Raw genomic sequence first — 14971 nt, forward strand, 5'->3', positions numbered from 1 at the left:
GAAAGAGTATAGCCAGTGCTACAGCAGCATGTAGGAGAAACTTGTGTTAAAGCAGAGTCTGGGAGAGCATAGTGGACAGTCCAGAAAGAGGATTTTGTCTGTTACAACTCTATATCCTAAAGCAGGCTTTCTAAAGCAAGAGACTAGGATGGGCTATCCCAGAAGGAGCATTGGGGTAACTGGAAGGCAAGTTAGGGCTACATTCAATTAGTTACACTGTAAAGACACTAGAATGAGCTCCAGATGAATTTCAAACAGATGAAATATTTTTAAAGTAATAGGTGATGAAAGAAAAATGTGACAGATTCATATAAAATGCTGTCTGTGGCAGGTTGCATCATTTCATTGTATTTTAAAAGCCATGTTAATGGTAAATCCACCCTCTGTGTCCATCCAGGTGGCTCTGGTGTTCCCCAACAATGACCCTGCTGCGTCCATGGTGGCCTTCTATGGCTGTCTGCTGGCCGAGGTTGTTCCCGTGCCCATAGAAGTACCACTCACAAGAAAGGTAAAGAATGTGTTGTTTTATTAAAGCCTGTTAATGGGGTGACAGGCTCGACTGCACCGGAACATTATTTTGTGAGGTTGCAATGTGCAGGTGGCCATTTTGAAAATGGCTTTTCATCTCAGCAGGTGGTAGACCAACAGGCTCAGAGAGGTTGTTCTTGTTTTTGAGGCTGTCAGGTTTTCAGCACTTACATCAGTAAAGGGTACAGTAACCACACACTCAGCTCAGTTTTATGGTTTAGTAAGAACAGCATATCAGAGACAGAGCTTCTATGCATTGTAACACAGTTGAGCTAAGTAATATGTCAATAAAGCAAGTGTTTGAGTATCTTGTCCCTCATATCCTTACACTGGAAGTCTAGGTAAATGATTGATTTTTTTTTTTTTTAATTTTAGGGGGGTGGCAGTCATTGCTTTCATTCATATATTTGGATACTATCAAGTCCCAGGTTCACCTTAGATCTTACTCTATAATTAGAATAAGTAGCTTATTTTGCTCTTATAATGATAATGTAGTCCAGTATAAGAACGAACATTGTACTGTCCTACACAGTGTTGTGTGTTTTTTCCGCCATGTGTGTTACTTGCTCTCTGTACTCCAGAACTACAGTGTCTGCAGGAAGAAAGGCAAAGGGAGGCGGCCCTACAAGGTTGACACTGGTGGCCACCAAAGGCAGATGGTCTGATGTTGTCCAACGAGATAGAGCTCCCTCTGTCACTCAGGTTCTGTGGCTGCAGAACGTAACGTTTGTTGTCTTAGAGAACTTTCTCTTTATTTTAAATAAAAGAACCATTGGCTTGGGTACAGTTGAGAGTGGGATAGATGTGCACATGATTGTAGGTGATGACGTGTGTAAATATTTCCTCTATCCACCAGTTCTGTTTCTGCTGGATTTGTCTTAAAACAATGGGCCTAGCCCTGGCCAGGTGGCTCAGTTGGTTGGAGTGTTGTGCCAGAAAGGCTGCAGGTTCAGTCCCTGGTCAGGGCACATGTCCAGGTTTCAGGTTCGATCCCCACTCAGGGCATGTAAAGTAGGTAGCCAATCAAGATTTCTCTCTCTTTCTCTTTCTCTAAAATCAATAAACATATGCTTGGGTGATGATTTTTTAAAAATGGGCCTAATGAGAACCAAATTTTCTGAATCCTAAATATTGCTTAATGAACCTGACTCAAGAGTTTAGTTCTATGTACATTATTTTCTGTTCTAATTATGGGAATGAGAGAAGGAGCTCATTTTTCCCTTGAAGCTATCACAGCAGAAAGATTCCGTGTTCCTGCGATGTTTGGCACGGGGAGGCGGGAGGGGAGTGTGTCCACACGTCTCTGCCAGGACAGGCCTTGAGTGGTCACAGCAGATGGAAATGCCTGTCCCTAGCAGCCTCTCTAGGTGGCTGAGCTGGTCTGTGAAGGCCCGTTGTCAGCAGAACATATCTGTTGGCCGCTGAGATTAGACTGAGCCAGAACTTCTCCTTCCGGACACAGGCTCTGTCACGGGCATCTGAGTCTGACAGGAAAATAGCAAGGCCGTCCGGGTGGGGGGGCAAATGCCCAAGGTCTAAGTAGGAAAGGACCAGAGACAAAGTGGGCCCTGGGGGCTGCAGGAGTCAACCAGCCAGGGCCGGCACGTCAGCACGCCCTTCCTCCCCTTAGAATTCTCACACCAGCCATTTGTTTGCTTTAGCAAAGGATTTCAGATGCCACTTTAAAATGAAGTATCTCTGGAGGGGTAACATCAACATCTCATCACATTTTCACAGCCTCCTATGATCAGTCACGGAATCTCTGCCTGAGGAAATCAGAGGCAGTGGGGAGACCATGGGAACCAGGCATTGCAGGGAGGGACACCGGCTGCCTGGGGCGACCGTCACAGCCAAAGTGCAGGTGCACGAAAGGATGTGTCCCATGTGTGGGGTTCATTTTAAAACACTCTGGTCTGCGTATGCATGTATGTGTGTGTTTGGGGTGAGTCCAGATATGCCAAAGGCTGACAGCTGTTGAATAATAGGTTTCTTGGATAATAGGTTTGTGGGATTTCTTTCTCCTTTTTCTCTGTATCCTGTTATGTGTTTGAAAATTTCCATTATAAATAAAAAGTTAGAAGTTAATTAGCAAATATATAGAGAGAGATAGAGACAAGAAGTCTGTCATGGTTTTGATAAGGAAAATGTCTTGGGTCCAATTTCTTTGATTTACCCGGTTCCATGACCACGATAATCTTTAAGTTCATGGGTCTACAGCATTTTGTGTTGACTCTGCGTCTGTATCCATCTCTCCATTATGTCTTTCATTATTGTCTTTTTCATCTCACAAGAGCTAACCAGCTGTTAGCAATTTGGATGGGCAAGCAACACAACTGAATAAATATCAGCTACTTGCTTTGGGGCCGCAAATCAAAAATAAGTTCAAGAGAGAGGCTTGCCATGAAGTTACCTCTTGTTTATTAGAGAGAGAATCCTTTCTATGGGTGTGACTGATGCTTGCTGATGAGGAGACCAAGACAGGGTGGGGTAGATGATGGTTGAGTGACATGTCCACTTGGCCTGCCTGCTGCCTGAGGAGTCACTTGTGAGAGAGGCTGTGGTAAGGTGAGACTTCCTAGGAAGTGATATAATTAGTCAGTACTGCATATTGGAGAAAGATTGAAAGCAAGAGGAAGATTTAAACTCAGGGGAGGTCCAGATTTTTTTGGCAGCTAAAAAAGAATCATTAGTAAGATCTTAAGATGAGGGAGCTGACCGTCCTTGACAGCATGGCTCTTCCGAGGAAGAGCCCCAGCCAAGTTGCTGCCTGCAGACCAGAGCACCCTCGCTCCCAGGGAAAAAGTGCAGGGAACAAGCAACAGCAGGTGTGTACACTGGGCAGGAGTGTCATCACATTCCTTCTGAGATGCAGCGGCTGCCTCCCTGAGTTGGCCAGCGGCACATCAGGCCAGACAGAGAAAGATTCACGAGGTGTGGGTGTGAGAGTGCCAGGGGGGTGGCTGCACCGGACATGCCCAGTGTCCTTGCTGCCCTTGTCCTCAGGGTCCATTTCAAAAAGCAGCTTTGACATTGTGTGTTGGGTGTCCCTGTGTGCGGGGCTCTGCTCTAGGCTCTGGGTTCAAGTGTGTGTTTGTTCAGGGGACTCGGTGTGTGAAGGAGACACATAGGCTGCCCTGAGAGCAGGTGAACAGGGTCGTATCTCAGCCCAGTGTGGGTGCAGCGGGCAGAGTTGTTCGTGTGAAGTTGACATTTAACTGGAGCTCTCAGTAGGTACAGTCCAGACAATGACGACAAGAAGTTCCTTCTAGATGGAGGAGGAAAAAGCATGAAATTTGAATTTCATGCTGAATTGTAGCATCCTGTTCCTAGTTACTCTCCTTCCCATGTGATCTCTCTTCTTCTTCTGTATTTTAGGTGTCTTTTTATCTTTGTGATTCCATCATTTTAGAAGTCAAATCATGAGCAGATGTTGGAAAGACAGGGTTCAAGGGACACTGTGCCTCCACTGGCAATGAAAGGATCAGAATGTGCACCCTCAGCATGGGTGCCAGCCCTTGGCAGGTCACGGCAGGTACCCGCTGGCTATCTCACTCCCAAACCCTCTTTGTTGTAGACAGTGTGACAAACTCACACTCACAAAGAAATGCCTTCCTGCTGCTGAACCTGATCTCAGAACCTGTCTCCCTTTCTCACTGCGTGGTCATGGTGTTTGGCGATGGGATACACAAATTCATAGTAAAGTGACTGGTTGTAACTCTGCTTGAAATAGCATTGCTTAAAGGGGACATACTGTGAGTACTTCCAAAATGGCACCACCCCTATCCACGAGTGCCAGACCTGTCCCTTCTCAGGGCTGCACAGAGCGTTGGAGGTTTTCTGTGCACAATCCCACGTAGAGAGATGTGGTTTTTACTGGGGCAGGGGAGTTAAATCTACAAAAAGAAAAACAGAACCTGCTCATTTGAAAGATTCTAGTTTTAAGATGTCAATAATATTGATTTTACCTAGATGGAAACACCACAGTGTCTCATTTTTTTCTTAGCAAGGTACAGACAGGTAAAGTGACAGGCATCCAGGTATCTGGTCCACTGATAGGCCAGGAGTCCAGGGGTTCAGGCAGAGTCCGGCGGGAATGAACTGAGGCAACAGGTTCCCTGCAGTCGAGATGTGTTGGTTCGAGCAATGCCAGCTCCTTCTCAGTGTGAGTCACAGCTCGTGTGGCACTGGGAGTAAAGAAACAGAATTGAGTTAACTTCCCACAGGGTAGCTGGATACAATAAGCAACAAAACTCACAGGGCTGGCACTTCCCGTGGCTGCCCCACCTGCGGCAGATGCCATGTCCCTCAGTTGGTGCTGGTTATTTGGAGCCTCCCAGTGCTCAGTGTTACCAAAATCAGTGTCACACATGGTGGCCTGTCTAATACATGTTCTTATTTCATGAGGCGAGATGTGGTCAGGGTGGGTACGTACCTGTATCAAATTACCTTCACTATTGAACAGTGTTTTAACTTTTAAGATACGGATGTCAGTGGTTAAATGTCTTAAAATAAATTATCTGTGGGTAAAGGTGATCAGGTCTCCATTTATTTGGTAGATGTGATCAAATATGGCAGAGCCCTTTGCTCTGAGTGTTTAAAATCAGGCAGTCAGTAATTATTAAGTATGAAGACGTTTTCTTGGACCCTTTCTGTTCTCCATGATACTTATGTCCTACAGTCATAGTTCACAGAACTGAGTTTTTATGAGACCCACTGAGTATCAGCACCACATCAATTACTCCTTTTCCTCTCCTGGTTTATCCCTCGCAGCAGACCTGTGAGGCGGCTCTGCCTTTCACCCCATGGTGCAGATGGGGAAAGTGAGGCCATGCAAGCTAGCTACCCTGTTCAAAGCCACACAGCTAGCAACTGGCAGTCTGGGATCTGATCCTGTTCTGCAGAGCCCAGCCCGAGCTGGAATCACGGTTGATGAGGGAGGTTTCTTGCATCCCAGAACCCAGGATGAGGCCTTGTATTGCCAGGACTTCCACTGTCTTCTCATCTCCATGCCTCTTCTCTTTGTCATCCTCTCCCAGGATGCAGGAAGCCAGCAGATCGGCTTCCTGCTTGGCAGCTGTGGAGTTACTGTTGCCTTGACCAGCGATGCCTGCCACAAAGGACTGCCGAAGAGTCCAACGGGGGAGATCCCCCAGTTCAAAGGTATGACAGTGCCAAACACTTGTTAGGAGGCAGGCCCACCGCTGGGAAGGAATGTACTACATCGAATCAGCCATGGCACATGCTTTTCCACACACAAAGGTCTCAGAAGACATATCAGCCCGCCCTGTGGCATGATTTGACTGGCAGTGGCTTTCACACTGTGGCTGTTGTCCTTGACTTGATGGAAACACCAAAGGTTCCTTCTAGCATGTGGTGGTGTGAAATACGGTCATGAATGTGGAGGGGATTCTTCAAACCTCTTTTCTGGGAAACACTCCCCTAAAAGGAATTTTTCCTTTATTTCTAAGGTTGGCCAAAGTTATTATGGTTTGTCACAGAGTCAAAACATCTCTCCAAACCTCCTCGAGACTGGTTCCCGCACATTAAAGACGCAAATAATGACACTGCATATATTGAGGTAAGTCACTGGGTCTGGGGCTTCGGGACTGACTCCCTGCATTTAATCTGACAGTTACACACTGTCAGGACCAGGGGATTTGCAGCCTCTTTTGTAACCAGAGAGCTGATAGATGTGGCCCCTGCTTTGTTCCTTGGTACCACTTGTCCCCACGTTATCATCTCGTTTCAGTATAAGACGTGCAAGGATGGAAGTGTGCTTGGGGTGACCGTGACGAGGATTGCACTGCTGACCCACTGCCAGGCTCTCACACAGGCGTGTGGCTACACAGAAGGTATTGGTGGGACTTTCTGGGACCCTCCCTGGGGGACCCTGACTCTGAACCATGGCCAGTGAGATGCATGTTGACCAGTCAAGGGACTGTGTTGTTCCCACTAATAACCATAAGAGTCCTGTTAAGTTTGAGCCCAACTCAATTGCAGGTTAATTTGGATTGTGTGGTGTCTTATCTCTGCCTGCCATAACAAATACCACACCCTGGAGGCTTGAACAACAGACATTTGTTTCTCACAATCTTGGCTGAAAGTCTGAGACGAGGGCACCATCAAGGTGGTTCCTGGTGGTGAGCATTTCTTCCTGACTTGCAAACAACACTTTCTCTCTGTGTCCTCACATATGGCCTTTCTTCTGTGCACATGGAGAGAACAAGAGATAGAGTGTGTTCCTCTTCTCATAAGGACACTGGTCCTATTGGATCAGGTCCGCTCTTTTGCCTTTAGAGGTCCCATCTCCAAATTCAGTCACAGTGGGGTAGGTGCTTCAACCTATGAACTTGAGGGGGCCCTACTCAGGCCATAACAGATAATTAATACCGTGTGTATTCATCTCTGGCCACACATCAGAATCTCCTTGAAAGAATCTCCTTGAAAAATAATGCCCATGTTTAGGCCACCCCCTACTAACTGAATTCAAGTTTCTGGGAGTAGGTTCTATTAGCTTCCAGGGGTGGGCTACACAGTTGAGGACAGTTGGTTTTCATGATGTACTTTCTTTCGCTGGAGCTGGATAGTCATGGAGGCAAAGAGGATGGGTGACCCGAGAAAACCATGGTAATAGCACTGACCTGGGATCTTAGAACGGTCAGACCAGATACCAGTTATCCCACTGGCTGGAGCCTCTGCAGCAAGGGCCCTGCAATGGGGACAGACCCGAGGACACTGGTGGCACCTGTTGCTCCACTGTCGCCCGAAATGCCTTCTTTATCTATTTTTCTCATTCTTTTTCTCTCTCCCCCCATCCTTCTGGTGTTCTCCCTTTTTAGAAACAATCCACTTTTCTCATGAGATGTTCTGCTGGTTTTTAGTCCCTGGACTAGTTTCCCAGACATCAAGACACATTGTCTCTAATTATTACCACCCTACTTGTCAGTGTTTTCAGTTTTAATTTCAACATTTCTTACAACTTCATGACCTGTTTCCTTGTCCTAACTGAAGGTCTAAAGTCACTCTTGTGGCTGTTGGAAAAGGGGGAAAAAAAGAATATACATATATTTATTTGCTCTTTCTTTCTCAACTTAAAAAGTATTTGTATAAAATGCAATATAGGTTTTGTTCCTTTGAGCATGTTTATTTTGAAAGCCTCTCTGCCCATCTTCTCTAAAAGGTGTTCAGCACACAGTGCTGAACCTTTGGTGAACATCTCAATAAGAAACAAGTAAAAATGGAAGATGAGGCATGGATAAATGCCTGAGGCTCGGCACTGGGCAGCACTGGGCAGCGGCGTAGGCAGCTGGGCCACCTGCCCAGGCCACTTGACAATTATGACTTCAAAAGCATGGTTCAAAAGCATTGTTTATGGTTTCACTAGTGTCTGCTTTTCCAGCTTGGCTTCCATGTTCCATCATAGTAGTTGTTCCAGCCATGTATTTTTAGCTCCATTTTCTTAACCCCACCTTTAAAAAGCGCCCTCCATCCCTTGACTACTCCCCCATGCTATTTTTCCAAAGCCCTTGTCTCTTCTATTATCCTAGCCCCACCCCTGAGGCTTCTATGTTGCAGCATCATAGGGTGTTTTTTGGAAATCACCTGTCCTCCAGGTTTCCTGGGATAATACATGATGGAAATGAGAAGAATCTTTTTTTAAAAAGGGAAAAAAGCAGGGAAAGGGAGAATATGTGTATAAAAAGAGAAGGAATAAGGTGATTTAAGTGATGGTGTGAAGAGCAATTGCTGTAAACGTGCATGTCAGAATTTTTGTCTAGAAGCACTTTCCAGGCAGGCCAGCAGTTTGGAGGATTGCAGACTTTCTGCGAAGGTAGAGTGAACTGTTGTTATTCCGAGATCCATCACTACCCCTGCTGCGACACTGGATTTTCTTTGCCCTTTGTTCTGTACCTGTCTTTTATAAGTAAAAATCTTTCTACTCTTTTTATTTGTACAGCTGAAACAATTGTGAATGTGTTGGATTTCAAGAAAGACGTTGGGCTCTGGCATGGAATCCTAACAGTAAGTGTGATGCCCAGTCCTGCTGTGTCTTATTCACCTTTAAATGTGCATAAGTTAGAATTAGAGTTAGGATCTTTATATGTAGCCGCTAGGGTAAGCTCCTTCCTCCCAGGTATAAGGAAAAGTCATCATTGTTAGGAGTCTTGAGTTGTCAACTAATGTAGTTTCCAAAAGCACAGTAAACCCAGTGGGTCTCTGCAGCCACTTGCTCGAGTCACTGGACCACATACTGAGGTTACAGTTGCTGAGGGCAGCCTTCTCAGGCTCACGGGAAGCTCAGGATATTCCTCTCCATTTTTGTTATTTATGATTACACAGCAGTGTTATCAAGAGTCTTGTCTTTGGGTCACTTTACTGTACATCTGATTTGGCAATGACATTCTTCTTTTTTTTTTTTAAAGTCAGTATGTATGGATACTGAGGGAACCTGTTCCATTATGCTACAGAGGAAAGTCCTTTATAGATCTCCTCTTGATGAAAATTCAGAATGCGTGGTAGAGAATGCATGTCTCATTATTGTTGGTGCCACTTGATAAGGGATGATGGTTCAAAGCTGTAGGCACATTTATAGAGAGATAGCTTATTATTTAAGGTATGTTTGGCACTGAAAAATGTGTAGCATAACTGCTTAGACTCCTACATGTCTGTTTTACATGTGGTCATTTTTTTATCATTAATTATATTTTTTCTCTTCTTTAATTTACTATTTTATTGTTGAAATACAGTTGTCTTTGTTTTCCTGCCACCACTTTCCCCTACACCATCTCCCTCCCACCCCTGAACCTCCCACACTCAGTGCTTCCCCACTTTGGCTTTGTCCATGGGTCCTTTATACGTGTTCCTTGACTTGACCCTTCCCCTTCTTTCCCCCCTTAACCGTACTCCCTCCTCTCCTCTGGTTGCTGTCAGTTTGTTTTTTCTTTCAGTGTTGCTGGTTATATTTTTCTTGCTTGTTTGTTATGTTGATTAGGTTCCACTTATACATGAGATCATATGGTATTTGTCTTTCACCACCTGGCTTATATCACTTAGCATAATGCTCTCCAGTTCCATCCATGCTGTCATGAAGCATAGTAGCTCTTTCTTTCTTTCTGCTGTGTAGTATTCCATTGTGTAAATGTACCATAGTTTTTTGATAAACTCATTTATTGATGGGCACTTAGGTTGCTTCCAATACTTGGCTATTTTAAATTGTGCTGCTATGAGCAATTGGGATGCATAGGTTCTTTTGAATTGGTGTCTCAGGATTCTTAGGGTATAATGCCAGCAGTGGAATTGCTGGGTCAAAAGGCAGTTCCATTTTTAGTTTTTTGAGGAAATTCCAAACTGGAACTTCCACAGTGGCTGCACCAGTCTACATTCCCACCAAGAGTATCCTAGGGTTCCCTTTTCTCCACAGCCTCTCCAGGACTTGTTTGTTGATTTGCTTATGATGGCCATTCTGACTGGTGTGAAGTGGTATCTCATTATGGTTTTAATTTGCATTTCTCTGATGGCTAGCGATGCTGAGCATCCTTTCATATGTCTCTGGGCCCTGTGTATGTCCTCCTTGGAGTAGTGTCTGTTTAGGTCCTTTGCCTATTTTTTAATTGGATTGTTTGTCTTCCTGGAGTGGAGTCATGTGAGTTCTTTATATATTTTGGAGATCAGACCCCTATCTGATGTAGCATTGGCAAATATATTTTCCCATACGGTTTGTTCTCTTTTCATTTAGCTGATGTTTTCTTTAGCCATGTAGAAGCTTCTTATTTGGATGAAGTCCCATTTGTTTCTTCTTTCCTTTATGTCCCTTGTTCTTGGGGACACGTTAGTGAAAATATTGCTGTGTTGAATATCTGGAAGTTTCCTGCCTAAGTTCTCCTCTAGGACTTTTATGGTGTTGCGACTTATATTTAAGTCTTTTATCCATCTTGAGTTTATTTTTGTGTATGGTGTAAGCTGGTGGTCGAATTTCATTTTTTTGCATGTAGCTGTCCTGATCCCCCAGTACCATTTGTTGAAGAAGCTATTTTTACTCCATTTTATGCTTCTGCCCCTTTTGTCAAATATTAATTGACCATAGAAACATGGGTTTATTTCTGGGCTCTCTATTCTGTTCCATTGATCTGTGTGTCTGTTCTTATGCCAGTACCAGACTGTTTCAATTACAGTGGCCTTGTAATATAGTTTGATGTCAGGTATTGTGATCCTTCCTACTTTGTTCTTTCTCAAAAATTGCTGCAGCTATTTGGGATCTTTTATGGTTCCGTATGGATTTTTGAAATGTTTGTTCTATATCTGTGAAGTACGTCATTGGTATTTTAGTAGGGATTGCGTTAAAGCTATAAATTGCTTTGGGAAGTGTGGGCATTTTGATGATGTTAATTCTTCCAATCCATGAACATGGTGTATGCTTCCATTTATTTGTGTCTTCCTTAATTTCTTTCTTCAGTGTTGTGTAGTTTTCTGAGTACAGGTCTTTTACCTCCTTGGTTAAGTTTATTGCTGGGCACTTTCTTTTTCTTGTTACTATAGCAAATGGGATTTTTTTTCCTGATTTATGATTCTGATATTTCATTGTTGGTGTACAAAAATGCCTTCAATTTCTGAATATTGACTTTGTATCCTGCTGATTTGCCAAATTTACTTACTAGGTCGAGTAGTTTTTTGGTGGATTCTGTGGGGTTTTCTATGTACACTATCATGTCATCTGCAAACAATGACAGCTTTACTTCCTCCTTTCCAATTTGGATGCCTTTTATTTCTTTTTTTTGTCTGATGACTACGGCTAGAACTTCCAATACTATGTTGAATAGAAGTGGTGAAAGCAGGCATCCTTGTCTTGTTCCCAATCTTAGTGGGAAAGCTGTTCATATTTTCCCATTGAGTATGATGTTGGCTATTAGTTTTTCACATGGCCTTTATTATGTTGAGGTATGCCCCCTTTATTCCCACTTTGCTGAGTGTTTTTATCAGTGTTTTATAAATGGGTGCTGTACCTTATCAAATGCTTTTTCCTCATTATTGATAGGATCATGTGATTTTTGTCTTGTCTTTTTTGTTTATGTGATATATTAATTTATTGATTTGCAAATATTGAACAATCCTTGCATCCCTGGGGTGAATCCCACTTGATCATGGCAGATGATCTTTTTAATGTATTGCTGGATGCGGTTTGCCAATATTTTGTTGGGGACTTTAGGTCTATGTTCATCAGCAATATTGGCCTGTAGTTTTCTTTCTTTGTAGGGTCTTTATCTGGTCCTGGGATTAGGATGATGCTGGCCTTATAAAAGAGTTTGAGAGTCTTCCGTCTTCTTGACTTTTTGGGATACTCTGAGAAGGACAGGGGTTAGCGCTTCCTTAAATGTTTTGTAAAATTCTCCTGTGAAACCCTCCAGTCCAGGGCTTTTGTGTGCTGGGAGTTTTTGAGTACTGCTTCAATTTCCCCAGCTGTTATCGATCTGTTCAGGCTTTCTGCTTCTTCTTCACCCAGTGTTGGATGGTTATATTTTTCTAGAAATTTGGCCATTTCATCATGTTTTCAAATTTCTTGGCATCTAGTTGCTCATAGTGATTTCTTACAATCCTCTGTATTTCTGTGATATCAGTTGCTATTTCTCCTCTTTCATTTCTGATATTATTTATTTGGATCCTCTCCTTTTTTTTTTTTTTTTTTTTTTTGGATGAGTCTGCTTAAAGTCTTATCGATATTATTTTTTCAGAGAACCAGCTCCTGGATTTGTTGATCCTTTCAATTGTTGTTCTTTTCGTCTCTATGTTATTCAGTTCTGCTCTGATCTTGATTATTCCTTCCTTCCACTTGCTCTGGGCTTTGTTTGTTGTTGTTCTCCAGTTCTTGAAGATACAGGGTTAGGTCATTTGTTTGAAATGTTTCTATCTTTTTTAAGTAGGTCTGTATTGTTATGAACTTCCCTCTCAGGACTGCCTTTGCTGTGTCCCATAGGTTTTAGACCGTTGTGTGTTCGTTTTCATTTGTTTCCAGAAACTTTTTGATTTTTTCTTTGATCTCATTTCTGACCCTTTCATTGTTTAATAGCATGCTATTCAGTCTCCATGAGTTTGAATGTTTTTGAGTTTTTTCCTTGAGGTTGGTTTCTAGTTTCAAGTCCTTGTGGTCTGAGAAAATGCTTGTTATGATTTCAGTTTTCTTGAATTTGTTGAGTCTTGTTTTGTGTCCTATCATGTGGTCCATCTTTGAAAATGTTCCATGTGCATTTGAAAAGAATGTGTATTTTGCTTCTTTGGGATGAAAGGTTCTATATCAGTTAAGTCCATTGGATCTAATACATCATTCAGTTTCAGAATATCCTTGATGATATTTTGTTTGGAAAATCTATCCGTTGTTGGCAGAGGGGTGTTAAGAACCCCTACTATCAGTGTGTTACAGTCTATATCTTTCTTAAAGTTCTCCAAGATTTTCCTTATATATTTGGGTGCTCCTATGTTGGGTGCATATAGGTTTACAATGTTTGTGTGTTCTTGATCGATTGTTCCTTTGAGTATTATGGAGTGTCCTTCTGGGTCTCTCTTTATGGCCTTAGTTTTGAAATCAATTTGTCTGATATAATTATTACTACCCTTGCTTTTTTTCCTGTCTATTTGCTTGAAGTATTTCTTTACATCCCTTTACATTCAGTCTGTGTAGGTCCTTTGTTCTGAGGTGGGTCTCCTGTAGGCAGCATATGTGCAGGTCATGTTTCCTCATCCATTCAGCTATGCTATGTCTTTTAATTGGAGCATTTAATCCATTTACATTTAAAGTTATTATTGATAAGTACTTATTCATTTTTCCCCCTTTGTACCTGTGTTCCTCTCTTTCTTACTCTTTTTCTTCATCTTCTTAAAGCACTCCCTTTAGCATATATTGCAGTGCTGTTTTGATGGAGATGTATTTTTTTAAGCCTCCTTTTGTCTGGGAAACTCCTTATTTTGCCTTCCATTTTAATTGAGAGCCTTGCTGGGTAGAGCAGTCTTGGTTGCAGGCCTTTGCTTTTCATGACTTGGAATACTTCTTGCCATTCCCTTCTGGCTTGTAGTGTTTCTGTTCAGAAGTCAGTTGCAAGCTGTACCAGGGTGCCTTTATGTGTAACCATCTGTTTCTCCCTCGTTTCCTTTAGATTCTCTGTTTGTTTTTGATATCTGCCATTTTAATTGTGATTTGTCTTGGAGTGAGCCTCATTGGATTCCTCTTGAATGGGACCCTCTGTGCTTCCTGGACCTATGTGTCTTTTTCTGTCCTCCAATTAGGGAAATTTTCCATCATTACTTTTTCAAATAGGTTCTCTATCCATTGCTCCTCTTCCCCTTCTGGTATCCCTATTATACGGATATTATTACATTTCAGGTTGTCCTGCATTTCTCTACATGCCTCTTCGTTCTTCTTGAGTCTTTTCATTTTCTTGCACTTTCTGGGAGCTTTTTTCTACCTTGTCCTCCAGCTCATTGATTCAATCCTCTGCTTCATCTAGTCTGCTTTTGATACCTTCTACTGTGTTCTTCAGTTGAGAAATTGTATTCTTCATTTCCTCTTGTCTCTTGTTGATAGTTTCTATGTCTTTTTTCATGCTGATATAGTATGCAGTAAGTTCCTTGTAGTTTCCCTGTAGTTTTTTGTAATTCTCTCTGAGCTCATTGAGCTTCCTTAAACCTGTTGTTTTCAACTTAATATCTGATAGTTTACTTGCCTCTATTTCATTTAGTTCTCTTTCTGAGGATTCATCCTTTCCTTTCAATTGGGAATTATTTCTTTGTCTTGCCATTATTTGTGGGACTCTCCTTTTTTGCTTCTGCTTCTTAAATTGATCTGTTTTGACTTCCTGACTTTGTGGTGTAAACTTCTATGGTAGGAGACCTGTGAGATTCAGTGATGCAGTCTCTCTGATCTCCTGAACTTGATGCTCTTTGGATACTTTTCATGCCAATTATGTAGGCTCTCTGGAAGGAATTGGATTTTGATTGTTGTTTGGTCATTCTTTGGTAAGTACTTCCCTCCTGCTGGTTGACTGAGGGTCACTCTGCCCACCACGTTTTGTGTGTTTTTGTGCAGGTCTGCCTGAACAAAACCAGAAAGCTCAGGAAACAAACCCACATCTGCAAAAATAACTACCCCCTATAATCCCACTATCAACAGTAAATGAACCAATATTAATAAGGCTGTAAAGAGATTAAGACTATCATAAGAAAGGAAAGAAATAAACTATTAATATAAAATCTAATGACAATATGCACCACCTTGATGGATTTGAAATGAACATTAAAAAACTATATAGTAAAGAAAATATTGCAAAACATGGAGAAGACCACAGTGGATTTTGTCTCAGTTGCCTCTAGTATATACTGCTGTTTTTTATTTCTGTATCTGTCTCTAGTGATGTCAGATGTTGTCTCCATCAGAACTTAAGCAGTCTGTTTGGGACTT

General features: G+C 42.4%; 1 protein-coding gene across 2 annotated transcripts in view; it reads left to right on the top strand.

Annotated features, from left to right (window-relative positions):
* Positions 1-14971, top strand: part of DIP2C (disco interacting protein 2 homolog C) — a 425367-nt gene that overhangs the window by 306474 nt on the left and 103922 nt on the right. For both annotated transcript variants that reach the window (XM_054591598.1, XM_054591599.1), the window contains 5 exons: positions 398-508; positions 5565-5688; positions 5997-6106; positions 6278-6380; positions 8486-8550. In XM_054591598.1, the coding sequence (XP_054447573.1) occupies positions 398-508; positions 5565-5688; positions 5997-6106; positions 6278-6380; positions 8486-8550 (513 nt within the window). The remainder of the gene's footprint in view (positions 1-397; positions 509-5564; positions 5689-5996; positions 6107-6277; positions 6381-8485; positions 8551-14971) is intronic.

The sequence above is a fragment of the Pteronotus mesoamericanus genome, unplaced genomic scaffold, assembly GCF_021234165.1.
Source record: "Pteronotus mesoamericanus isolate MK-2021 breed Mesoamerican mustached bat unplaced genomic scaffold, CSHL_Meso_final scaffold_232, whole genome shotgun sequence".
Lineage (NCBI taxonomy): Eukaryota > Metazoa > Chordata > Mammalia > Chiroptera > Mormoopidae > Pteronotus > Pteronotus mesoamericanus.